Raw genomic sequence first — 27,318 nt, forward strand, 5'->3', positions numbered from 1 at the left:
CTTAGGAAATAACTGGTCACAAAAGTTGTGCATGACTCGCATGGGGTGTACCTGTCAACCTGGCCCTGCTCTGCCCTTTTTCATGCTGGCTTTCTGTTCTCCCCACTTTTATGGGAAGGTGTTGTCTTTCATTCATTTATTCCCAATTGTTGTTCCTCTTCCACAGAGTTGCAAAACTTTCTCAAAGAGAATATGGTCTTGGCTGGGATGGGGCTAGCCTTTGGGTGGTGTCAGTAAATGATGGCTTAAGGAAGAATCCAGTGAGTTTCTTGCTCCATTGAGCAGCTGTATTGCACTGTACCCTTTCACCTTTATCCGGAAGCAGAACTATCCAGTCTGATGCATTTATTTGACGTATCAGCTGACTTATAAAATGTGCCTCCTGTCTAGAGCTCTGTATTCATTACACTCATATAAACAACACACTCTGACATGATCAGCCTCATCAACCAAACAGTGTCCCCTGAGACGTCCCCTAGCCTCCCCATGGTGGCAAGGGGGACTTTTATGTAGGTGATGGGTTCAGCTGTGCCATGGCCCCGCTTTCAAAATAAACACCACATAAATCCACCTGGCTTCTCACCTTATCAGTTGAGCTGCCCAGTCACATAGTTCCGGGGATCCTATAGCACCCCATTCAGAAAGTTGGGGCTATCTGACTGCTGGATGACTAGAATCTTGAAAACTTTCTCCTCTTTACAACTATTCAAAATGTAGGCTGTGGGTCTGACAAGATGGTTCAAAGTGGGGGGGGGATGCTAAGAGTGCTCAGTGGGTAAAATGCTGGGAAGAGGGCTCAGTAGGTAAAATGCTGGGAAGAGGGCTCAGTAGATAAGATGCCAGGAAGAGGGCTCAGTAGGTAAAATGCTTGTCATATGAGCCTGAGGACTTCAGTTTGAATCCCCAGAGACCATGTAAGTCTGGGTGCAGTAGCATGTACCTATAACTCTAGGGCTTCTATAGCAAGATGGGCAATGGAGGCAGCAGAGTCCCCAGAAGCTCATAGGCCCCTAACCTTGTGAATGTAGTGATGGACAATGAGAGTGTGTCTCAGACAAGATGGAAGATGAAGACAGTACCCAAGCTTGTATTCTGACACCCACATGCAGGTGTACTCACGAACATACACAAGAACATGCATGCACAAGCACACACATAGTATACACACATGGGAAGGAAGGAAGGGAGGGAGGGAGGGAGGGAGGGAGGGAGGGAGGAAAGAGGGAGAAAGATAGAGAATAAAAGAAAGCAGGCTGTCTACCCCTGAATAACAGGAGCTATGTGTCATTTCAATCTGTCCCCAGGACCCAGTGTCATCCCTGGCACTGAAGTGAAAACTTGGTGTGCTGTGCTACTTACAGGTCACAAAATTGGGAAGTTTATGGTTTAAGATTTTTGCTTAGACAAAACACAAAGCAATTTTACATTTTGCCCTTCATCCAAAGAAGCCCCTGCTTATTTTTCTCTCACTGTAAGAGCAGAGTTTCTCAGTCAAGGGTAATAACATTGCCCTAACTGACAGTTAGCAACAGCTAGAGACAGTCTGAGTTGCAGTGTTAGGGATGGTGGAGAGTGCCGCTGGCATTTACTGAGTAGGTACCAACGATGCCATCCAAGGTCCTGCAGCACACAAGACAGCAGCCACCACTAAGATCTCACCCACCCCCAAATGTCAACAGGCCCAAGGATGAGAAGACCCACCTAGCTAAACCATTGCCACACTTGGCTAAAATTTGTTCCTTTATAATGTCTGAGCTGGTCTATGAATGCAGCACTCTGACATCAGAAATCGCCTTGTGTTCACTGATGCAAAGAGAAAATGACACACTCCTTGACATCACTATGGGTATCACACACACGATCACGATCCGTCCTAACAGCTGTCCTTTATTACAATCATTTTTGCAAGCTAGACATCAAAAGTTAAGAATGTATCAATAACTTGTTCATTTTACTCAGTGAGGAAGAGATATGGCTGAAGTCATACCTAGCTCTTCCTGACTCCAAAACTGGCCAGAAAGTGTTCAAAAGTAAATGTACATAATACATAGCTTTCTTGAGGTGTGGAAGAAAAACAAGTCTTTGTATTTAAGCCAACCATTCATGCCAATATACTGTCTTGCTTGGTCTCCACTCATCGGTATCAAAGTGGCTTATATTCTTCAGATCTTTGAATACTTCAATTCCTGGTAATTGTATATCACCAAAGAGTCCCCAGCATAAGCTCATTAATGGGGTTAGTGTTGACTTCTAAGAGAGGCCATTCAGCCTTAAGAAGTACTACACAGCCTTCAGTATCTCACAGCAAATCTCACAGCTTCCCTGACCCCTGACCTGCAGTCATCATGAGACATTCCTCTACTACTGTGACAACACAAAAATACCCTGACACATACCCAGATATGTCCTCAGAGAATAGTGTCACTCCCCAACTTTAGGAACCACTAGGCACCAAACTGTCATCAACGTCACACCTTTCAATGTCATCCCTAGGCTTCTTCATTACTCATGGTACACCGCTGATCCATCCTTTTCCAGTTGGGACTGAGGTTTGTTTGTGCTGGGACATTTCTCCTTTTCATTCATAGGGAAGCTCTAAGGATATTTCCAGGCAGCCCGTGGAGAGGGATGGCTGCCTAAGGGCCTTAACACTGAGATCTGAGATCACACTACCTACTTTACTGATGCCCAGCCTGTGCATCTACTGAGTTTCTTTCCTTCCCAAAGGCTACCTTTCAGATCCCACCCCAGCTGTGACACTGAGATGCTCTTCATCCTTAAGCAGTCCAGCAGGAAGTGGTCTTTCCCTGTCTCTTGAAATCCCACATAACTTTATACCAGACATAGTCAAACTTTGACCTGCCTGTGAAGAGCTATACAGTACGTGTTTCAGAATTTATCAACAACACGGTTCCAGTCGCAACTAGTCCTCCCCGACTTGGTAATAGCAAAGCCGCCATAGACAGCATGGAAATGGATGGTGTGAACTGATCCACAGAAATGTATTTAAGGATGCTGACATCTGAATCATCTATATTTTTTAGATGTTATACAAATGCATTCTCTTGTTCAATATTGAAAGGTTTTCCCCAGCCTTTTAGAAATGTAGTTTTAGGACTGGGCATGTAGCTCAGGTGGGAGAAGGCCTGTCTTATATGCACAGAGCTCTGGGTTTGATCCCCAGCACCTCATAATCCAGGCATGGTATACGTCTCTAATCTCAGCACTTAGAGAGTAGAGACAAGAGGATCAGAAATTCAAAACCATTATCAGCTACATAGTGAGTTTGAAGCCAGCAGGGATTAAAGACCCTGTCTCAAATAAATAAACAAAAATGTAGCCTTAGTTTATGATCTGCACAAAAACTAGATGTTGTAGGCTTCACCTAAGTTCTTTTAGAAATACAGACTCAGGTGCCTTATTAGCGTAGTAGGGAGCACATCAGTGTCATAGAAATACAGACTCTTTTTTTTTTTTTTTTTTTTGGTTTTGGTTTTTCGAGACAGGGTTTCTCTGTGTAGCTTTGCACCTTTCCTGGAACTCACTTGGTAGCCCAGGCTGGCCTCGAACTCACAGAGATCCGCCTGGCTCTGCCTCGCGAGTGCTGGGATTAAAGGCGTGCGCCACCACCGCCCGGCGAAATACAGACTCTTAGCCCTGCTCAGGCATGATGGATCTGAATCTGCTCTTTAAGATTACCTGCCATAGGATCGTGTGCATCATGTGGTCTGACATTGCTCTCATTTGCCTGATAATTTTCTGAGAATAACAGTGATGCATGCACCTTTGATTCCTTGGCATGTGTTAAAAATAAAAGGAACACAATGGCTCTTGGAGGAAGGAATAAATGAATGAAGTAATGGTCTGGCCAAGCTTATAGGTTTTTTTTTTTTTAAATACAAATTCTTTTACTCAATCCTGGTCTCTGCCCCCAAACTCCTAATTTCTGGCCAATACATTATGGAGGGTGGGGTTTACTGTAATTGTTCATTAAGATGGAGAGAGAAATAAGAACCCTAGAGAAGGTAAGATTATCCCAGATTGTCTAATATGAAAGAATCATCCATTTTTTGTCTCTGGAGCAGCCTCTCAGGAGAGCATGCTTGTATTTTTTCCTTTATTTCTCTTCTTGTCACATTCAGCCATTCCTGTGGCCCATCTCATATGCTCACCTGTCTCAGAACCTTCATAGTTCCTGAAATCCCTGGCCGGCCAGGCTAAGTTTATAAGCATGTACACACCTTTGCTTTAACTTCCCCATGTGGACTGAGGAGTTCTCAGTTATGATCAAAAAAACCTTTTGAAATGATTGTGCTCTTCAAGGATACTGCGTCAGTCACGAGGTTCGACCTCTCACCCTCTGTGCTCTTTAAGTATATATATGTAATTTTACCAAAAAAGTTAATTAAAAAAATGAAGCATTTTAAAGTGAATAACTTCATGGTGCATAGTCCATTCACAAGGTTGTACAGTTTCCATCTTTATCTAGTTCCAAAACTTTCGCTACCTATAAGAAAACCCCATATCTATTAAACAGTGACTCAGCACCTCTCCATTTCCCAACCACTGTCACCACCAACCTGCTTTCTGTCTTTGTGGTTTTTAGCTTTGGTGAGTGTCTTACAGAAGTAGAATTACAAGATTTTTACCTTTTGTGTCTGGCTGCTTTCACCTAGCATGTTGCTCCCGTGGTTCACCCAATTTTAGCATGTTTTAGTGCTTCATTCCTCTTATAGTTTAATCATTTTCTATTAACGGTATTGTGCTGATTAGGAATGTTTTGGTTTTGGTTTGGTTTGGTTTTTTATTTGTCAACTTGAAATAAGATAAGGTTATCTGGGAAGAGGGAACCTAAGTTGAGAAAATGCCTCCATCAGATTGGCTTGTGGGTTAGTTTTGTGGGGCATTTTCTTGATTGATGATCGATGTGAGCAATGCTATGCCTGGGCAGGTGGTCCTGGATTGTATAGAAAGCAGGTTGGGCAAACCCTGAAGAGTCAGCTAGGAAGTGTAGCTTTCCTCCATGGCTCTTGCTCTGCTCCTGCTGGAGTTCCTGCCCTGAATTCCCTCCATGATGGACTGTGATTGGGATGAGTAATCCAAATAAATCCAATTTTTCCACATGCCATTTTTGGTCACAGCATTCGTCACAGCAATATAGATATCTAACTAGTACACATACAGTCTGTCTACTCATTCACTCAGTGCTGGACATTTGGGTTGTTTCTACTTTGGGGTGCCAAGAACAATGCTGCCCTGAGCATGGCTGGACAAGCTTTGGTTGGATTAACCACTCTTGTTCTTTGGCATGCATACATTCGAGCTGAGGAGTCGCTGAGTTGTATGTGAGTTCTGTTTACCATTTTGAAGAACTGCCAAATGGTTTTCCTTCATTTTTAATTGAGCTCTTACCTTCACCAGATACTGTACTAAAGCATTCACAGCATAATGCAGTAGCTGCATGATACATGTTTAGAGACAGGAGAGACCAGAGGACCTGAAGGCAATTAAGGAGATTTTAGGAATTTGTGACATTTCCTGCCCCTACAGACTCTCCCAGTTTCTCTTGGTCTCTATATCCCACCTTAACTGTTTGCCTCTTTTTGTGTACTTCTTTTTATTGGGGGTGAGGGACAAGAGGGGAGCAGAGAAGGACCATGGAGAGTTCCCCATGCAGCTCTAGCAATGACTAACAGCAACTGCTATTGATAGTTGCAAGTACTATTCTATATAGTAGATATTATTACTTATTTTGCAGGCTCAGTATAGAAAATTTGCAAAATTAATGGTCATATTCAGGTTCAAGTGGCAGAATCAGGATGTAATTCCCAGGCTATTCGATGTTGTCTTTCAGCACACCAATACATTGCTGTTTCTTGACCAGCAATGATGCGAAAGGCTTAAAACAAACATGATATACCCACTGCCATGGCTTCTCTTGGCCTTTGGAGAACACAGAGGGCTTGTCAGTGATAGAGAATCCTATCGTAGACCTACCCCTGCAGGTTGACTTGGGTACTAAGCCCATATCTGGAAATTACTGGAAAAAAAAATCCTAGATTATTCATCAATAATGACCTGAGAGCCTATGGCATGATATTGGATAGAGGCTACTCTCTGTGGGATACTGCCTAGACTTGTAAATGTCACCTCCGTAAGCAAAGTAGAGTGCACACATATTCCTAAAGAAAAGGCTTGATGTACAAGATGCACTTTCTACAAGTTACAGCAGATTCGAGTCTGTCCTCTGAACATAGTACCTCTCACTCACTCTGTGGTTGGTGGGTTTTCTGAAATGAACAGAGAGTAGGAGGCTGCACTCAGAACCAGCCTAGAGCTCTGCAAGATTTAGTGAGCCTCAGAAACACTGGGAGATCATAAAACCAAGCCCCTAGAGGAGCTGATGCAGACATCCAAGGCCCTGGAATCTCCAGTTCTACTCAGCTCCCAGGTGACATATGAGCTGACATCCCCAGTCATGGTGAGGTGGAGAGTGACGGCCAGGGAGTGGCCCAGAAAGACAACTGTGCAGACTCCAAAGACTCCCTGCACCTCTTCTGTCCTCTGGCACTCTCCTACCTATGAAAGCGTGGTGTCCATGTACATTGCCTTATGAGTTTTAACACAGTGCCCACTGTGGGTAAATGTTCAGTTTAAAAACACAGGAAACCATTGCATTGGTGTTCAAGAAATTTAAATATGAAATAAAAATTATCTAGAAAGTCTACTCACAGGCATTTCCCCCAAAATAACTGAAAGGAAGTACTCCAGCAAGAGCCTGTACATGAGTGCTCACACACTTCGAGCAGCCCCAGCCACCCTTGATTATGCTTAAACCCTCAATATCCATGACTAGATACTGACTGGCTTAACCGTTAAGAATTAGGACACTACCGATGATCTCAGTTTTGTGTCCCCATGAGAAATCGGTGGGTCTTTTGCAAAAGCAGAGTGTTCCCATATGAGTCTGTCCACCACACCTCAGCAGGTGTCCTGATGAGAAAAGTGTTTAGAACCACTGGCCCAGAAGATTGGGAGAGTCACTGACTCCATTCACATTGCTTAGGCCACACAGATGTCGTAGGGGGTATTCTAATTCCTCCTGCCAGCCCCCAGGGCAGGGCAGAGAACTGGGCTTACAATGTGGGCTTACCAAAGCCAAGCACTGCTCCTCCTCCTCACAGGTGCCTCCTGAAGGCCATGTGTTCTGCCAAGCTTTGCGTTTCGCTCTCTTGCCTCTTCAGAGCCCATCTTCTAGGAAGGAGCTCACAGCCTCCTGGAGACGGTGCTCTGTTTATTTAAGGCAACTGGGGGGGCAAAAGGCTATGTGCTGAAGACGAAATGGGAGCCGTGTTAATTCCGTGTTAATGACAGCAGAGCAATTTTCCTACAGGAAATAACTAGTTACCTTAATCATTTTAAGTAGTTATTAACATCAGCCTAAAAAGGATAGCTCTGCTTATCGCAATCCACGCACAAAGGAAATGAAGACATGAATAACCGGACCTTAAACACATTTCTGGCATCTTCCTTCTGGGTGGTATTAAACGGTATTAATCTTTTTAACCGACTTCAATCCTGAGACCACAGCCGTGTGATAAAACGTTAAGTGAAGCGCTGGAAATAGAGGTGGCCTCGCCAGATTTATGGTGCCAATTTACCAACAGCAAAAGCACGCTGCAATGCTGCGAGGAAGCCCATAGAAAAGGAAGACTGACAGGGAGATGTATGGGTTAATTAATAAAATGCAGATAATAGCATCGGCCTGATACTAATACTTCTTCAGAGGCTGCTCTGTATACATCTCTGGGAATAAACAAAGCTGCAATGTATTGTTGCTACTGTATCCTGTACCCACACACACACACCCCAGATAAGGATCGGAGGTGGGAAATGAAAGGAACGCAAGCAATTTCATCCAGGCTACAGTCGGACAATAAAGAAGAAAAAGGAACTGCCAAGCAAGAATAAGCAGCTCGTTGGAGGGTTTTACAGTTTTAAGACACAGGAAGTCATTTTTCCCCCTAAGTAAGGGACTGTTTTTCTCCCCAGGGGTAGCTGTGCTTTGTGGAAGAATCGGCATTATCATGCATGTCAACAAAGTGTATTTAGGACTTTGGGTGACGGTCCCAGGGAAAAGGTTTCCGAAAGCCATTCTCAAGAGGCTCTCCTGTTGGGGAGATGTTCTATAAGACAGAGCAGGAAAGGCCTTGAGAAAGGTGTGGGGTAGGCACGATGGTAGCACAGGAGTGTGTGTATCTCCTCCTGTGGGGTGAAGCTTGAGCCTGGTGGTGAAAGATAAGAGAGTTCACCAGATGGCCCGTGGATAAAGCACATTTCAAGTGATAGGAAAGACTGATGCAGAAGTGCAGGTGGACAGGTCTAGCCAGGAAGTCAGGGCACAGCTGACATGTGTCATTGGACACAGCAGCAAAGATATGATAAAAGTCATGAAGGGCCTTCAAGGCCAAGGGAAAGAGTCTAGACATTTTTCCTCAAGAGAGTGAGGTGTACCAAGAAGGGTCCCCAAGTTAGGGAGCGAAATGTTTGGACTTAACCATCCCAGTTAGTTGCTGTTGGGGGAAAAGCTTGAGGGGACATGGAGTTGGAAGCATTGAGGCAGGTGGAAAGCTGCAATAATACAGACGAGATTAACTGAACCAATGCAATAAAGAGGCCAGGGACAGGTGTGAGACTTGCTGGCTACTGCAGTAAAAGCCACAGGACATCATGACTAGTAGAATCACACAGAGTCTCCCCCAGTACCTATGTTTACAATTACACCTCTGGTGTGAGAGTGCACTGTTAGAGGGGAGGAGGAGGAGGAACAGATCAGGGCAGAGTTCTGGGTGGCAGAACTGGGAGTTTGGTCTAGCCTGGGGTAGGCGAAGACCTGGTGTATTAAATGTCATGGTTGTTCCTAAGTCTCCCTGCCTGAGACACAGTGATCTGCCCCCAGTGTTCAGCACAGCTATGTAAAGTTGCCTTGGACTGGCCTGGGCATCAGGGGTCCTTCTTCAATGACACAGGAAAAGGAACACTAAAGAGGCTCAGGGCTAGAACTAAGGTTGGGCTTTTGTTCTGTTTTCATACTTAATCCAATTACAAATCTAAGGACCCAGAAAGCAAAGAATGGCTTGTCCTTGTATCCATTCTATTCCACAGACCTTAAAGCCACAACACTGTTGACCTCAGAAAGGCTAAGAGAGGTGTGTGTTTTGTCTGAGACTAGGGGAGTTCTTAGTCTTTGTCTCCTGGACTTGTCTAAGGTTGTACCAGTGTAACATCCAATGTTGCAATTCTCCTTCCAGAGCTGAATTCCCCTTCCACACAACCTATCCTACAAAGGTCTCTGGAAGTTCCCACCACCAAGCATCTAGATCTTGGAGAATTAACTATTTGGGGAGAAATTAGGGAGGGTAAAGGATCTAGCCCAATGAAATTCTTTTCAGTTCAGATCTTCTGGGCAGGGTTGGGCAGATAGCTATGACATGGGAGTCATATGATGGATGGTCCTTTTTCTCCCTGTTTTTCTGGGAGTTTCTTCAGTCCTTCCTGTAACACTGAAGAGGACTCTGAAAGCCGGGAGTCTGGACTGCTCTTCCTTTGGGGCTTCTACTTAAAAGCTCAGCTCTGGAACCAGGCTCTCAGCTCTCAGATTCAGCCCTTTAACTTACTAGAAAAAAAATTAAATAGTGAGACAATGGGATGATGAAAAGGTTATTATGGGACACACTTGGGAAGCAGAAACAGGAGGCTTCCCTGAGCTCAGGAATTAGAGATGAGCCTGGGCAATGTAGTGAGACCCTCCCATGTCAAAACATTTGTTTGAGGTGTTAGTTACCCTGACTTGATCATTACACATTGTGTGCGTGTATTCTATTGTTATCATATCCTATAAATACATATGTCAGTATTTTAAATGTTATAACATAACCTTATAAAATATTCATTAGATGGGTAAAATAAGATAATATTTATAAAATACCAAATACAGTGGCTGGCAGGTAATACAGAACTCAGTGGGTGTTAGCAATCCCACTCCTTTGATTTAGGGTTGCCGTCCCCACCCAAGTGTTAGCTACCAATCTGTAAAATACTAACTAAAACAGAATGTAGCTAATGAACCTCATAGCTCCACTGTGATCCCATGTACTTTCCTCATTGAGCCGTCTGGGGAGAGGGATGGTGGTGGTGGTGGTGGTGGTGGTGGTGATGGTGAATGTGTATGCATGAGACATTTTAAAAGAATTTACTTGGAGAGACGGATAATAAGGAATGTAGGACAAAGAATAACTTCAGATCCTCGAGTAGCTGCTACACATCCAGTGTGTGTTTGGTGCTTCATGTATAATAATTTACATAATCCCTACAACTGCAATTTGAAAGGAAGAAAAGAATAAACTCAACAGAGCAACCCAGAAAGCCAGCCTGGAGGAGATGGCAATTTAGGAGGAGCTTTTGGTGAGCAGAGATCACTAGAAAAGAACAAGTGGTCATTCTAGGTAGAGACAAGCAGTGTATATGAAGCTATGTGGCAAACACAGAGAAGAAAAAGGAGCTCTACCCTCACCCCAGGCAATAGGCTGCCAGTCCAGGGCATCAAGACTTGTAGATGGGAGGGAGGTGGTATTCTCTGAAAAAAATCAAGAGACTGGCTCCTGGCCAGCACGTCAAGGCAGAGTTAGTACAAGTGTGCAGTAGCAACTACTCCAGACTAACAAAACGCAACACTCACCACTGACCCTTGTGCTGAGCCACTTCCTGTCTCAGAATGTTCATTGAACCCCGTGAGTTAAGTCTGGGCTAGGCAGCATGGTAAGACCCTGTCTCAAGAAAAAATAAAATAAAGTATATCCCTTTGACTCTGCTTAACAGGATCTCTGTCAGATGTTGCTGAGGAGAGGGAATTGTAGGTAGTGGGTCCAGTGCCTTTTTCCCCATAGCTGTTATGAACCAAAGCCCTCCAGCACAAGAGGCCTCATCCACAGGTATGAGTGTCTTTGGCCTCTGCCTCAAGTCTGTTGACAGTCCTGAATCTCAGAGCATATACAGTTATAAGAAGACTATATTGCTTATCAGTTTAACCCTTTGTCTCTGGCATCAAGCACATGATCTCTGTACTAATGACTCTGTCACTTAGATACCTTACTTGACATCTTCATGCCTCAGTTTCCCTATCTGTAAATTAAAAGTTGTGATAATAATTTCATACATGGGCCTTTGTGAGTATTAAGTGAGATCATGTATATAATGTGAACTGGCCCAGTCTTGGCTTACATCACCTGCTCAATAATACTGGGTAATGCTGCTGCTACTGATGTTGCTCACTGTGGATATGAGATCAGTTCTGGATAGATGTGGGTAAAATGGGCAGGACAGAGCCAGAGAAAAGTGCATCAGAGATGGAGCTGAGATCCTTCAACCTCTTCACAAGCACCTAGCAAGGACAAATGACTTCTCAAAGTTCACACATTTGAACTGATGTCCCAGAAATTCAGGAAGAAAGGGGAATATGATCTAGAATGAACTAGAGCTTCTCAGCAATCCCTGGTAAGCAGGAAGCGAAGTCATCTCCTCTCCCTGGCTCCAGTGTCCACACCTGTATCACGGGGATGATGATGTCTGACCACGTATCAGTTGGGAGAACTGGATGAGATGACATCTGGAGTGTTTTGGGGACCCCACTAGCATATGGGAAACTCCTAATACTTAGGGACCACTATGATTTCTCCAAGTGGAAGATAAGATGAGGTGATACAAGGAGGGAGGGCACAACAGATGAAAAAAAAAAAAAACTCAACAAAAGTCTCAAGAAAGACAAGGACTCTGCTTGAGAAGAAGAGACTTGGATTCAAGTCTAGAATCTGTTGCTTACCGGCTGAATCTGTGTGGGTCCTCTATTTCTCCAGTTTGGTAGGTTTCAACACTTTCTGACCGAATCTACAGCAGGGTTATTGTGAGGGCCCAAAGAAGAAGTTTCTGAAGAAGCCCCATAATTACAAAGCTCTCCCGTATGAGCTGGTTTCTCCATCCAGTACTGGAAACTGCTTGCGGCTGAGGCTGGTGCCCCATATTGGAACTGCCATTGCCTGACACAGTACTAGATGCAGAAAGGGTGTTTCACTGCGGATGAGAACCACACAGTCCCTTCCTACCTTAGGAATGCTCACTGTAGAAAAAAAGAGAGACCTTTGCTGCTGACCCTACCCATCCCCTGGCTGACCCTGTTCTGCCGAAAACAGCCTTCTTCTTGGAAAATGGCAGTAGTCCCAGACAGAGCCATGGCATTTGGGGAAAACCCTTGCTGAGTGCTTAGGTCTCCATCACGGGGTGAGGAAGACAAGGCATTGTGATCTGCCCCCAGAAAGATTAGGCCCAGTGGTTTCCAAGTAACACCACAGAGCTGTTTCATGCTCACAGACAGGCTTGGAAGGATGCTGAAGTCTTAATATAGACTGTCCACACGCCTCTTCCCAAATGCTGTCAGCAAAATGCTATCTCCACTCCTCTCCCAGGGAATATTTTGGGAGCCTGAGACAAGGGCACCATCTGGGCTTCCCTGAAGAGTGGTGAAAAGAATGTTGCTTTCTTGCCCTTCTGTCTTCCTTCACCACTGTCAACCCCTACTCACCTCTTAGAAGCAAACAAAACAAAATTCACCAGAACTAGCCACATCCCGTACTGAGCTGGCATCGATGATAATCAGAATACACGGGGGTGCAGCCGGAAGGATTTTCCCACCCAGGGTCATTTGGCTTGACTCTATGTGAGAATGCAGAACACAAATGTACATCCTGGGAGCTCTACAGTTCCTATAATTTACATATATAGAAACTGACTGGCTTTCCTAGCTGGATAGCAGCAATATGCTCACACACACACACACACACACACACACACACACACACACACACACACCTCCATTGTTAACTTCCCGTTGTTCTTAAAATTAAGGCAATATTATCATTGAGATCTTCAAGACTGAGTGTGATCTGTCCCTGCCTTTTTTTCTTGAGCCATCCTACCATGATGACCCTTAACTTCTGGTCTCTGACACTTCCTCTCACTCTATAGGGCCACAGGGGCTTTGCACCTCCTCCTGCTTTTCAGAGTTTTCCTCTCTCAGCTTTGTATGCCCAGCACTGTGCCTGGCACACAGGAAACATACCTAAGTATGTGCTGAGAGGGCAAATGAAAGGCTTGGGTAGCAGCCTTCAGGACTGGGGTATTTATTTTATTTGCTTTGGGTTTGATTTGAGCCAGTCAGTATCAAATAAAGAAGGCAGAGGTCACAAACTGGCAGTTAGGAGGACTGGTACTGCTCTTGACCTACATATACACATCACTGAATCACAGACACCCCCCCTAGTCTCCTTCTCTGTTGATAAGTCCAATCTGATGCTGCTGCAACCCATGTATAATCCCAGCATAAGTGTGCTGCCTACTGGGACTTTGACTTATACAGCCCAATTCCATCTTCTTTGAGGGATTCTCAGCAGACAACATCCTATACTTCCTCTGAGACATGTTTATTTTTTTTAAAGAATCATGAAAACTTGCTCCTAACACCTCTACATTTTCTACACAAAGACCTTAGTGTCTTAAAGGGCTTTGACTTACAAACATGACCCATTACCTCTCCTATCCAGGAAGCTAAGATGTGAGGCTCACTGAAGCCTGGGAGTTTAAGTCCAGGCTAAGCAGTATAATGAAACCCTGTCTCAAGAAAAAATAAATAAATGAAATAAAATATGCCTTTTTGACTTTTTGCTTAGCACTCTATTCTTCTTCAGAGCCAATCCACATGGCTAGATTGTGTGTCTTTTAATGGCTTTGGAACTGACTGGTGTGCATTGCTAGTTATTCAATATCACATTTCAGGCAATTAAAGTATATAGTCAAGCCTGCTTTGTGGGTGCTTTATCCAAATTGTTCTGCAGCTTGGCTTGGAAGAGGGATGATGTTCCCATTGCCCCACTGACAAGAAGTTAGGAGTCATCTAAAGTAACTGCAGAATGAACAAGTGAGGGGTGTGGTACACTGAAGGTTAGGATTTAATCCCTTCTTACATGATGGAGACTGATGGCCAGGCACAAGGAAGGCAGGTCATCTCAGTCTTGCCTTTGGTGTGCATCTGCTATGAGCATTGATAGTCCGTCTTGAGTGCTCAACAAGTCATGTCTCTTTCAAGTTCAGTTGCATCTAAAATAGCAAATCCATAAGCCCACATAAGTAACTGCAAGAGGCCAAAGTCTTGTGTCCAAGTCCCTGGGGTGGCTTCACAGTGACTCAGGGTGTCACATTGCTGAAAATTTCAAAGCCAGAGAAGTAGCAATAGTTTCAACTGTGTTTGGGGGGGGGGGGGCGGGGTGCAGAAACTACTCACAATGTAGTTTGTCAAAAGAGCAAACTCCTAAGATGAGTTCTTCCACAAGTGTGGAAATAATTCCACCAGAATGGGTGCAAATTGGTTATAGCTGTGTGCTGTGGGATGGTCTATATGTCAAATGTGTTGCTCTGATTGGTCAATAAATAAAACACTGATTGGCCAGTGGCCAGGCAGGAAGTATAGGCGGGACTAACAGAGAGGAGAATTGAGAGAACAGGAAGGCGGAAGGAGACACTGCCAGCTGCTGCCATGACAAGCAGCATGTGAAGATGCCGGTAAGCCACGAGCCAAGTGGCAAGGTATAGATTTATAGAAATGGATTAATTTAAGATGTAAGAACTAGATAGCTAGAAGCCTGAGCCATTAGGCCAAACAGTTTAAATAATATAAGCGTCTGTGTGTTTATTTTATAAGTGAGCTGTCGGACTGCCGGGGTGTGGCGGGACCTGGAGAGAAAACTCTCTAGCTACAGCTGTGACCAAAAATAAGCAGTCCCACTGCGGCATTCATGGCTCTCCTTTTGCTATTTCATTCAACCAACACAATAAATTTCATTGCCAGATTTCTCCAAAAGTGATGGGCTTTAATTCCTGGTATGAGCCCTGCTTAACTGCAATAGTTATTTTTAATATAATATTACTTACAATCAGCTAATATTAATATAAGCTTTTGCATATGTAATTATAAGAGACAGTGACCTGTCTGGCCTTCAAAAGTCTCCTGGAAACGTACTTGCAAAATTACCTTGCTCTTGACTTTTTGTGAGTAGAAGTAGGAAAATGATTCTTGACTTAATTCAAAGGACCTATATAACGTTGGACTCTACTTTAATTAAAACAAAGTGAGCCTTCATTAATGCTCTGAAATATCTATCAATATCTATCTGGCACAAACGATCTGGACATGTCAATAGGATGGTTTTCATCTGGAGACAATCTCTTCTGAGGCAATGATAATGACCTGAAGAGGGGCGGGGCCCTGAGGGCGATGTGTGCTGGTAAAACTGTTGTTTTTATAATACCAACTACAGAAAGAAGCTGCTAGCAAAATTATCTTGGCAGTCAGATGATAATAAGGCAAAATAAGATATAAAAATGAATACTCTATAGACACTTCTCAAAAAAAAAAAAATGCAATCCAAACATGTCGATGGCCTGACTTTTTTCTAAGTAACTTCGAAGTCGCTAAGCCCCTCGTTCTCCTTGTCTGTGCCTCGGCAGCCATGCATTTCTAATAAGAATCATCACAGCACCCGTTTAAGGAGTGTGTAGTCTGGGCCAGATGCTGCTTTGGAAGCCTGCTTTATCTCATTCGTGCATTTGATCTCATTTGCATGTGGTAGTTATTTAATCAGCACAGTCAGTCATTCCTTGAGCAGTCATGTTGCAATCACATTTTGCATGTGAAGAAACTGAAGCTCAAAGAGACTAAGTAACCTGGGACTTGAACCCGGGTTATTCAGCTCTAGAACAATGAGCTTTCTTTCCTCATACCCAGAGCTAGGATAGGTCTGAGGTCCTGTAAGTATGGGGGTGGAGGGGGAGGGGAAGAAGAATAAGTGAACACAGAGGAAAGCATGGGAATAAGAAGTCTCTAACTGCCGGAAGCTGCCACTCATGAGAACTCACAGTAACATCAGAGGAGGTTCAAAAAGTGCCCTCAGATCCCACCTTTTAATCCTACTTGGTACCAACCAGCCTCAGCCCAGAGGATGCTTCTGGAAGGATGTGGATGGACCTCTTTACAGGAAGCACATCCTGCCTTGGCTTTCAGCAGCTTCACTATTGTGAGGCAGAAGGACTACAGATGCTTTGGGGAAAGGACCACAAAAGGAAAATGTGGCTTCTAAAAGCAGCTATTTTAAATGTTTCATAGGGTGGACACCAGGGGAACATTCCAATTCTTCCATGGTGTCACCTCATCTGTTGTAACTGTTTGCTTAGACCCTGCCTGGATTCTGAAAGAGGATGTTGGTAATTTTCTTGCTTCTTTCTTATGACAGCATTCAGGTACATTTTAATTCTTCTAAGGAAGAAGCCATGGCACAGAGGGGCTGGGTAGCTGGCCTCGGATTGCTCAGACATAAGAGGTATCTGGGTAAGCCAAGCCTCAAATTTTCTTGCACCATCCTGCACCCACAGGTCACACCATGCATTTCTTCAAACCTCGGAACAACTCACTGGAAAAAAAAATCATGCCTTAAAATCCAAGTAGTGTTCTCTCCCAGAGGGGAAGATCCCTTTAGTCTAGTGTTTTACATTGCCATGATACATCTAGGGTCTCCAGTCAACGAAATGATGGATGCTTCATTTCATTTGCAGCTTTAATTGCATCTACATGTCTTAGGATACAGGAAACCATCATCACCAGGCAGATCCGTGATAATTGCCAAAGCTTAGGGTGAGAATGTGGTGGTTGGTAAATATCAAGCCGTGCTCTTCTCTGCAGAGTGTGTGCTCTTACACATAAAGACAAACTTGCTAATGACTTCTATAAATAAGTTCTCGCTTATAACTGTTGTTCCAGCAAAAGCTGCTGAAATGTAATCTTCCCTTCAAGTACAAAACACCTTCCTCTTCTCTTGACTGTTTTATGGGAAAGTGAAGTGGACCCGAATTGCTGTCACTGGCTGTGTGACCTCTCTGTGCCTTCTTTTTTATCCTTTGTCTATTTTGGGAACAAACATAAGCTGTGTGAGCTCCTCGGGGATATGGGACCTATAGATTTCATCTCTGAACTCGTGGGGTCCAGCACAGGGTGGGCACCTGGGACCTAAGTGCTGACCGAAGTAAACTCATTTGGATGGATGGTGCTTTGGAAAGTTTAAAGGACTATAGAAATGAAAGAATGGCCATTATATGAGGGGGAGGGATAGATTCATGCTTACTTTCTCCCAGCCTGAATTCTCTTCCCACTGTATACACTTACTAGAAAATGAATGCCTTGGAAGTACTTTGCCAAGCTTTCAACCTAAACAAGCCATGGTGGGCAAACTATAACCACAAACCAAATCCAGCCCACACAGCATGTTGCAAATAAAGTTTTCTTAGAATCTAGCTACACCCATTCTTTCCTATTTTCTCTTTGACTGCTTTAATACTAGGAAAGCAGAGTTAAGTCACTGTGACAGAAGCTCCACAAGCCCCAAGGATGGAAGATTCACTATCTTACTCATTGCATTAAATGCCTGTTGCCTGCTAAATTACCGTCTGATCCGCTTGGGAGCATGTTCCTCTTTAAAGCTCTCACTTCATCTAGTGCAGGGAACATACACTGAGTTCTCCCCAGTAGGTAGCACTTCCCTCGGGGTTCTCAGGAAGACAGACTCAAAGACAGAGTGCAGAAGAGCGAACTACACACACTTAACCCTGATTTCTGCAGGAGCCAAAGGTCTATTATCTACTGCAAAAGTAAGCATTAAGTACCAGCAAGCATGGTAACAGCTGACTACTGAGTGTCTAGTGCATGCCAGACCCTGGGCTAAATGCTGTTATTCAAGCCCATGAAACCATACAAGTGGTTCTAGGGAGTAGGTAGCATTGTAGTCCTATGTAAAGAAGATAACCTGAGTTACTCAGGTGCTCAGGGATAAAGCTAGGCTTGCACATGTATGTAGTCTGTACATGATACTAAGGGTCTTCACTACCTTTGGGGATGAACCTCTGGAATTCAGACTGCTTCTTGCCAGTTCAGCCAAGCAACCCTCTCTCCTTGCTTCTCATGACATCACATTTCATCATCTGATCATGGCCTGCCTTGCTTCCTCTGTCTATTTCAGTTATTTCTATCTTGCCATTGCAAGATATGGACAGATACAGTGCTGAGTCCTAGGATGCTGGACATGGTTCTTACCCAAATGAAGCTTAGAGTCTAGTAAAAGATGTGAAGAACTAATCATTCTCACAATAAATGTGGAAACAGAACTGCGATGTGTATTCCAAGTCAACAGGATTGTGATAATGACTTCTCGGGGATCCCTCTCAATGGGTGACCCCTGAGCTGAGTTCTAAGGGGTTCATAAATAAAAGTCAGCTGAAAAGGGAAGAGAAAGATATATTAAGCAGAAATAACAGAATATGCACAGGCTGTAAGGAAGGCCAAAGTATGGTGTATAAGGTAGACTAAAAGAAAGCTGCTAACACATGTTAACCACTGAGCCATTTAGGGAAGTTAAGGCCTGCCCAAGGGCTGGGCTCAGATGTGGGCCTTTACCTATGGGCAGTGGAAGCCATTGAGTTGTTACAGAGTTGAATAGCCTTGTCATGCTGAATGTCATCACAAGGTGACTCTCTCAGGTTTAATAAGGGGTAGAGTGTCACACAAAGAAAGGTAAACTAGAGCATGTATGTCGGGCCTGGGAGATGCATGGTCACTCTCCCAAGACACGAGTGAGAAGCACTTGTCATGTACTGGTCACATACTTGTCACACACTCCTGGAAAGGGAAAATCATGCTTCGTAACAGAAGCTGCTCCCAGCCAGACCAATGACAGAGACAGGAACAACTTGCTGTGGACTCAAAAGCCTGCTCACAGCAGGTGTTCATTCAGCAAGGACAAATACTTGGGAATTAACTCAAAAGCTAAATTTCAGTGTGGAGCTTGGAGAAAGTTTTGACTTTGGTCCCTAGAAAATTCTAGAATGTGAATGTAGTTCTGCATCTGATCTCCTGAGTCTCAGTCCAAGACCAAAGCCCTGAAAACCATGGGCCTGAGACCCTAGCAGCACCTGAACCTCTGAGGCTCTCCATGGTCTTCTACTATCCTACCCTGCTTCTCCTCTATCATGCTTCTGATGAATGAAGTATAAATTATCATATTGTGATAAGCAAGACCCTCCATGAGCCTAAGTTTCTTTGTGTTTAATAGAAATGAGCTAGTCTTTGTTTTATCTCAGGCTCTGAGAAGTAGAATGATTCCTTTAGCAAACATTTGCTAACCTCCACACTGGGCCCAATCCCATGGCAAACTTTAGGAGCAAGACGATGAATAGTATCCATCCCTTGAGATAATTACCTAAAGGTGGAAACAAATACAAAGCCAAAGGTTCAGAAGCAACATGGTGTTTGAGTGTGAACTCTATAACCATGAGAACAGTTTACCACTCTACACTTCCTTGACCAAGTGGTAAACCAGAATCCTAGTGTCCCCATAAATCTAAAGTAGATCATAAAATAGGGTTTTTGAGAATCAAATGAGATGATATTACAACTGACATTTCTCTGTGCCAACGTCCTATTTATAAATGCCATATTTATAAATCTCAGCTCAAGGTTAATCTCTGGAGAAGGATCTCCAAACCCATTCTCCAAGCACCCGGTATACCATCCCTTGCAATATGTACCACACTTTGATTCCTACATTTATTGTAGATGACTAGTGCTCAACCAATGTTAATAGTGATCATCAATAAAGATGATGATGATGATGAGGAGGAGGAGGAGGAGGAGGAGGAGGATGGTGATGACTAGCTCTGACAGTCATGTTCAGCTCCCACATGTCTGTACCAGGTATCTATGGTTTGTATTGATCCTGATCACCCAGTGCCTGTGCCATTTGGGCTGTAAGAAAGATACGTTGAATTTTCACTAGTCATGAGTTTCCCAAGGGCCAGAACCAACAGAATACATTGAGATATTTATAAAAGGAGATTTATTACAGCAACAGGTCCACCTGACTACAGCAGGTGAGAAGTTTCACCAGCATGGCATCTTCCAGCTGAAGAACCAGCTCCCTGCTCACCCCAAGAGTACCAGGAAGATTTACTCACTGCTTGTGGCAGCTGTTGGTGCTTAATAAGGAAAATTCTCTTAACAAACACTTAAGGGAAAATTTCCTGGGAGGAAGGAAGAACTAAGCTCCCTTGTTACCAGAACATGTTTGTAAATATGTGTAGGTAGTATGTTCATATGGTGCCTGTCCATGCATTGTACACACATAGATTCTGTTTATACCTCCCTCTGAAATTTCTTCTATTAAAAACTGTGTCCTTCTGATTGTCCTGTGGTATGTTTGCAGTTTACTCTTGTGTCAGAGCATACACTGTACCTCACCCCTTTTGATGCTGGATTGCTCTTCTCACTCTTGATTTTCCTTCATGCCAGGTACAACTCATCCACTATAACCACGAGCTATACACAAATGTCACAGAAGCTGCGAAGAGTCCGAATGGATTGGTGGTAGTTTCTATATTTATAAAAGTAAGTCTTGCATTCTTTTATTCTTCTTGCTATCCCCCATGCCAACCGGAATATCAGCCCACAGTCTCTGTTGGGATTAAAAACATTTAAAGAAGTAATGTTAATTAATGTCAATGCCTAAGAAAGCTTCAGGGTCTTATGATTTTTATAGCCATAGAATCCACGAAAGATTCAGGGCTATGCAAGTGAGACAAAGAAGTGATAGGTTCCATTTCAGAGCTTCAGGGCCTGAAGGTTTGGGCAGCCTCTGTCCTACAGAGAAAACTGGTGCTATTTGTAAGAACAGGCTTCAGGCCACACCTACTAGTGTGGAACAAGGGTACAGTAACAGAAGGAGAGGGGCTGGAGTGCTGATAGCCTCTAGGACTGAAAGACTATCCATCACATGCTGCGACCAGGAGAATAAGAGAAGTGTGAGATGTCCCTCCCCAGGAGGCCCTGCACGATAAACCTCCAAGCTTCCCCACAACTATGGAGTTCCATCTTCCTTTCTCACTCGAATACTGGTTTACAATCCTGGCAGGCAGAATTAAGACAAAGTCCCCATGTTGACGGCATGACCTTCAGCCATGCTCCCCCAGTATCCAATAAACAAGAACAGTGTGAAATGTCCAACTGAACACATTCTGATTTGGTCTTTTAATTATCTTTAATATTTTAGCAGATATAAAGTGATCCAGCTGTGCAATTCTTTAAATAAAAAAGTAAGATTTCCTTTTCGATAATAAAAAGTTTTTTTTTTTTTAAGCAAACTATGTTAGTTAAAAATGCTGCACTGAACTAGAGAGCTTTGTGGCCAAATTGTTAGAGAAAATTGGACCAACCAGAACTTGGAATGCAAGGAAGAGTTTCAGTAGAAATTTAGCATTCACCACCAAGGAGTTTTAACAGAGCTGTTGGGATAATGGGGTCCCCAGGGACCCCATAGGCAATAGTCCCCCAAAAAAGCAGACTGTGCAACAGGTACTGCTGTCTTCCCAGATGTCATGCCTCCTGCTGACTTCCTCACCTTCATCCAAGCCAGGCCAAGTTCACGGAGCTCACAACAGCCCAGCCAGGAAAGACACCCAAGTCTTGCCTCGCTGTAGCACTCATTAGTGGATTCCCATCATGTGCCTACTCAACAGATCTGGGAGAGGAACTAAGGATGAGAAGAGAGAAAACAACACTGAAATAACCACACACGCCAAGCCATATCCCACTGGTACCTGCAAGCCTGGAGCAAATTCTTCCTCCAGTCCCAGTTACAATACAGACAACCAATCCATGCAGTCAGCCTGGTCCACACGCATTGCTAAGCCTGGGGGTGTGTTACATATTGTTATGTGACCGGGAATCACCCCCTGCTATGGTTTTCCCCATGCCAAGCCTTCCATGAGTAATATCCATAGGCCAATCTGCCTTTCCCAATCCTTTTTGTCCCTTTAAGAGCATCTCAGTGTCAGTCCCTGACTTTGCCTCACTTGGCTCAAAGTTTCTAAGTCAGTGAATGCCACCCTGGAAGCTCAAGCATGTAACAGCTGACAGTGACGGATGGAATGACCGGCAGCCAACTTCCTCCGCAGCGAACTGCCGGTGCTTCGCAAGCTCATGCAGAAACTTGCAATACACTGAAGTCCTGACAAACAGTCAGGCTTGCAGGTCCTGGTTGCTCCCCTGAAGGTTGGGAGGACCTACGCTAAAGCCTTAGGCCAGTAAAGGACAGTGGCCAGCTCCTGAATCTTCTCAGACCAGTTTGGGCCCTGGGGAATTTACCATTCCTTGAGAAAACCTGAACTTTTCTGGCTCAGTCTCAAAATAAACAATAGCATTCCCTCTTTCTTCCACAAAATCAGCTCCCAGATTTCCGGCTCCATGGTGAGCTAGCTGAGCTCTGACTTGTCATCCACTCATCTCAAAACTCCAACTGAGCATGGGACAGAGGCCCATCCTCTGCTAGACATTAGCACCCAGAAATGAGATGGACTGAATCCTTAGTCTCTACGGATGTGCAGCCTCTGACAGTCAGTCATCAGCCCTCTTTCTGATGCTACTGCCTCCCACTTCCAGTTCCCTGTAGGTACAGCAAGAATGCAAGATGTGAAGTCCCCACATATGAGTGGTTCATCTGAAGAAATGTCACCCTGACCAAATCCTGAGCCAGGGATGGCTGACGGTTTGGTGGTAAAAGGAGATGGCTCAGCAGTTAAGGGTACATGTTGACAAGGCTGACGACCTGAGTTCAATTCCTGAGACCTTGGTGGAAAGAGAGAACTAACTGATTCCCATGAGTTGGCCTCTGAGATCTATCTACACATTCTTTGAGGCACAAGTGTGTGCACACACACAATCAATCAGTCACTCAATCAATAAGAGAGACTTGTTTCCCCCTCCCTCCCGTGACCACAGGGAGCTGAGATTTGGCTATAATTGCTGTTCGAACACACACCATTAACTTCCCACTTAGCTCACTTATATCAAGTACATATTTTATCCTCTCACCCACACTGCCAACACACTTGTGCCCACAAATCATCTGTGTGCACTTTGGAAATATTTCAATAATTTTTAATCAGCCCCAAAGGGGACTGATCTCAACAGCAGCATTGTCCAGCTTGTCAGGTACCAGGGACCCAAGGCACTCAGCAATTGAGACCCCTTGCAGATTCCTACTCCACCAGACACCTTCATGGCCCCCCTGCTGTCACGGAGTATATCAGTACAAAGAGGAGGAGGCTCTGAGCTGTCCTTTCAATGCTAAAAAGTATGTCACAATAGAAGCTGAATTGCACAGACTGTCTCCAGGGAGCAGCAGTGTTCAGCTTGGGACTTTTCCCCTGTTGGAAGGTAGATTTTTGCCTCCATTGAGCATCGTCGTTCCCCAAGCACTGGTTAGCTGTGTGTCTCACTCCAACACACCCAGAAATCCGTGTGAAAAGACAGATGGAGACAAAATAAACAGCCTGTGCTTTCTCCCAACTAAAGTTACCTGTTGCTTATCTAATAACGATGATCATCTGCCGTGATTTTTCCAAACCTCGGAATAAATCAGATTTAAAACGTGGATGTGTCACAACACCCGATTAGCAGCTGAGATGTAAATTGCAGAGCTGCGCTGAGCAAGGTAGGAGAGAAATGACTAAGATGAACAGCAGTACTGAGAAAAGACTGAGTAAAAGGGGTGTTGTTAAGGAAACTATACAGCTCCACGAGGCTGTCTCATGATGAAGGGTGATTCTCTGACCCCAATCTGTTGCTGAGCTTCTTCCCCCAGAGGAAGAATCTGGATATGTAAGAGCAAAAGTACAAAATGGAAACTCATCTCTAGTACAATGTTTAGCCTGTTTAAGGTACTTGGTAAATCTTTCTAGGATAGATGGATGGGTGAGTGGATGGAAGATTGAATGTTGTGGTTTATAACATTATCATATTTTCATATGATAATGAGCTGTGGAATTACAAGCTTCACTTTTTCCTTGCTCTTCTGGTACCCTTATTCTAGATACTCTTTCTACTTAGACAAACGCCCCTTTCCTGACATTTCATTGCATATTCCCTGCTCAAAACCCTTTGATGGTTCCCCATTCCTGAGGAATAAAGTTTAAATGTATCCTCTTGTGACATTCAAAGCCTAACATGGGCTAGCCTCCCATCCTGTCCTTTCCAGTGCCTTTAGCTCCAACTACACTGGATATTTGTGTGAGTATCTGCCTTTTATGAACAGGTCCTCAGCATGGATGCTTTCCTGTGCTCCTTGCCGTTTTTCCTTTCCCATATTCTAGTATTAAAAAACTTCAGCTGCCATCCATTCTTCCAAACCAACTCAGACCCTAGCTCCCCTGATTCCCAGACAGTGGGTAGTCTCTCCCTAGTGACTCTGTCAGAGCAGTCCTTAATCCACACGAGGACCATTTGTTCACCTACCTCTCTTCCTTCTGGAGATGAGGTGTCCATATAGAGTAGAGTGTGTGTCTCTGATCTCTGAATTTCCAACCATCATAGATTTGGACTCATAGTAAGCCATCAATATGAAGGAATGAAATAATGTGTGGAGATTTTTGCCCTAGAAGAGTGACTGAAACTTAGTCATTAATACTTTCTCTCGCCCTATAGGTTTCTGATTCATCAAACCCATTTCTTAATCGAATGCTCAACAGAGATACTATCACAAGAATAACATATAAAAGTAAGTTTGGTTCAATTTTCTTTACAGCAACTATTCTACAAAGGTTAGTCCTGTCGGAAGGCAGGAAGCCAGAACTGATGATCTCCATGGGCCCCTTTCTGCCTCACGATCCTTTAATTCTGTGGAAAGTCACTCCGGAGAGTCAGGGTTGGCTAAGAAGCAGCCCATTTCAAACACAAGTCCCCAGAGTGCCTTTGTCATCCACGCCTGTCTAAGGCAATAACGATTATGATGATGTGGTCATCGTTATCCTGTGGATTGGTAATGAGCTCGGGGATTCTACCGGCTGACTGACTCTACCATGTCAGCTGTCTGTGTAGTTGGGGCTTTGCCAAATATGTGATGAAAAAAAAAAAAAAAAAAAAAAAAAACCACCCACCAGGTACTTTGGACCCAATATGGACCTTTTCAGAACCACACCTGATCCAAGTCTGATCTCTTTCCAGAAGGGGGCTGGGTGGCACCTTCCTTCATTCTCCACACCTCATGAATCTGTAGGGTTCTGCCAGCTTCCCAGGCTTTCAGATTACTTCATCCTAAACTTCTTTTTTTTTTTTTTGTTTTTTTTTTTTTTGTTTTTTTTTTTCGAGACAGGGTTTCTCTGTGTAGCTTTGCGCCTTTCCTGGAACTCACTTGGTAGTCCAGGCTGGCCTCGAACTCACAGAGATCCGCCTGGCTCTGCCTCCCGAGTGCTGGGATTAAAGGCGTGCGCCACCACCGCCCGGCTCATCCTAAACTTCTTAATCAGAAAAGAAGAAAGTGTGCCGAGGTGAAGGGGGGAAGAACAGAGAAGGTAAACCTAGAAGTCGCAGGACCAGGGGAAAACGTGAGGCAGCACAGATCAGGAGATCAAAGTCGAGATGGGGAACAGCAGGGGCATCTCGCTAGGAATGGGCAGGAAACTGGAATTCAAGTCTCTGCCTTGACCTCTGTCAAGGAGCCCCCTCACTTTAATACTGCTTCTTCATTCACAAAGTGAAAAAGTTCAACCCCGGGTTTTTAAAATCTTAAAGGTCTAGATTTGTGAATCAAACAACAGGTAGATAATGATTTCCAACAATAGAAAAAAAAAAAACAAAACATGTGGACATTTGAATTCCCTCATCTCCCTGCAGAGTGCTTCCCCGAGCCCGTAGCTCAGCTGGGCCTGCTGCTTTCTGCCTCCAGTGTGGTGTGGAAGAGACAGTGGAAGGATGGTACAGAAATCATGACCCTCTATCACTCTATCACTGGCTGCTTCTCCCAGCCCACATCTTCAGCAGGAATGTAAAGATGGCTGAGACGCTGGTCCTCCCCACAAGGGGCTCACCATCAGGTCACTCCTGTCTGAAGAGGTTGGGGACTGATGGGGTGACACAATGAACCTCAACATACATCACCTACAAGGCTGACTTAAATCCTTTCCACACACAGCCATGCCCTTCCTCATCAGTATTCTTGAGGAGTTCTCTCTAAGCACACGCTTAGATTGCTCAGCTAAGGGAGATATTTCTGCCTTGTGTGTAAATAGCACATTTATAACTGCCTATAAAAGATTATTATTCTTTTAACTTTTTTGATTAAAAAGGCATGAAAATTAAATAAAATGTTTTCAAATAATCTTGAATTTGCAGTTTAGAGACCATGAAAAGCCATGAAATTGCACATTAAGCCCCAACATACAATCTGTCTGATTTCCACTAGCAGAGGGGATCATTAGGGGGTCTTTTGCTCCCCTCCCCTCCCCCTACACCAGTCTGATTAATATTAAGTGAAGTGGTTACTGACACAGAAGGAAAAGCAGAGGAAGGGAAGAGAGAGGAAGTGGGAGAAAAGATAGAAGAATGGAGGGAGGGAGGGATGGAAGGAGGGAGGGAGGGAGAGAAGGAAGGAAGGAAGAAGACAAGCAAGCTGGAAGGAGGGAGCCGAAGCATTCCAGAGTGGCAGCATTACAAAATTTGCTGAACATTGAAGGGACTGGGGAGAGTTCAGAGAGGGGATCTGTCCCTATCAACACTGCATCTCAGTTACTGGAGATATGAACATCCCCCTTCAGTCACAGTAACAGGTGCGGGGGTGGGGGGGCAGGAAAAGTGTTCCAGGGCCAAGTCTCTGTGCGGTCATAGGGAGCTTATGATGTTTCCACCACTGAAGCAGAAACACAGAAAGAGGAAATAGATGTATTCTCTCCTCCATCCATCCCTCATGCTCAACACCTGCCAGGGCCACAGAGAGAAAATGAGGAGGGGTGGGGTTAAGCAGGACACCATGGCCTACATGCTGAGACAAGATAATAGGTCCTCTAGTAGCAGATGTTCTAAGGGAGGTGTCCCCCATGGTGACCTTTGTCACACATCTGAAAGGAGTTTCACCCCAGGGATAATGATGGCTTGATACACAGAATTGGCCCAGACACCACCATGCCCAGGACATTGGCAGAAAGGGATTGATTTGCTCAGCAGGAAACCACAGCTCTCTTCCCTCCAGTTCAGTTTCCTACAGCCTCCAGCAGGGGAAGGTTGGCCCTGTGGCAGGTAGGGAGCCTGAAATGAATCATCCTCAAGCATGCAACCTAGGTATCTTC

General features: G+C 44.3%; 1 protein-coding gene across 1 annotated transcript in view; it reads left to right on the forward strand.

Moving 5' to 3' along the window:
• Nucleotides 1–27,318, forward strand: part of Ca10 (carbonic anhydrase 10) — a 513,556-nt gene that overhangs the window by 469,482 nt on the left and 16,756 nt on the right. Inside the window, exons 5-6 of the mRNA XM_059269621.1 lie at nucleotides 20,495–20,590; nucleotides 24,683–24,755. Coding sequence (XP_059125604.1) covers nucleotides 20,495–20,590; nucleotides 24,683–24,755 — 169 coding nt within the window. The remainder of the gene's footprint in view (nucleotides 1–20,494; nucleotides 20,591–24,682; nucleotides 24,756–27,318) is intronic.

This window comes from Peromyscus eremicus, chromosome 8a (genome assembly GCF_949786415.1).
Source record: "Peromyscus eremicus chromosome 8a, PerEre_H2_v1, whole genome shotgun sequence".
In the NCBI taxonomy this organism is placed as follows: domain Eukaryota; kingdom Metazoa; phylum Chordata; class Mammalia; order Rodentia; family Cricetidae; genus Peromyscus; species Peromyscus eremicus.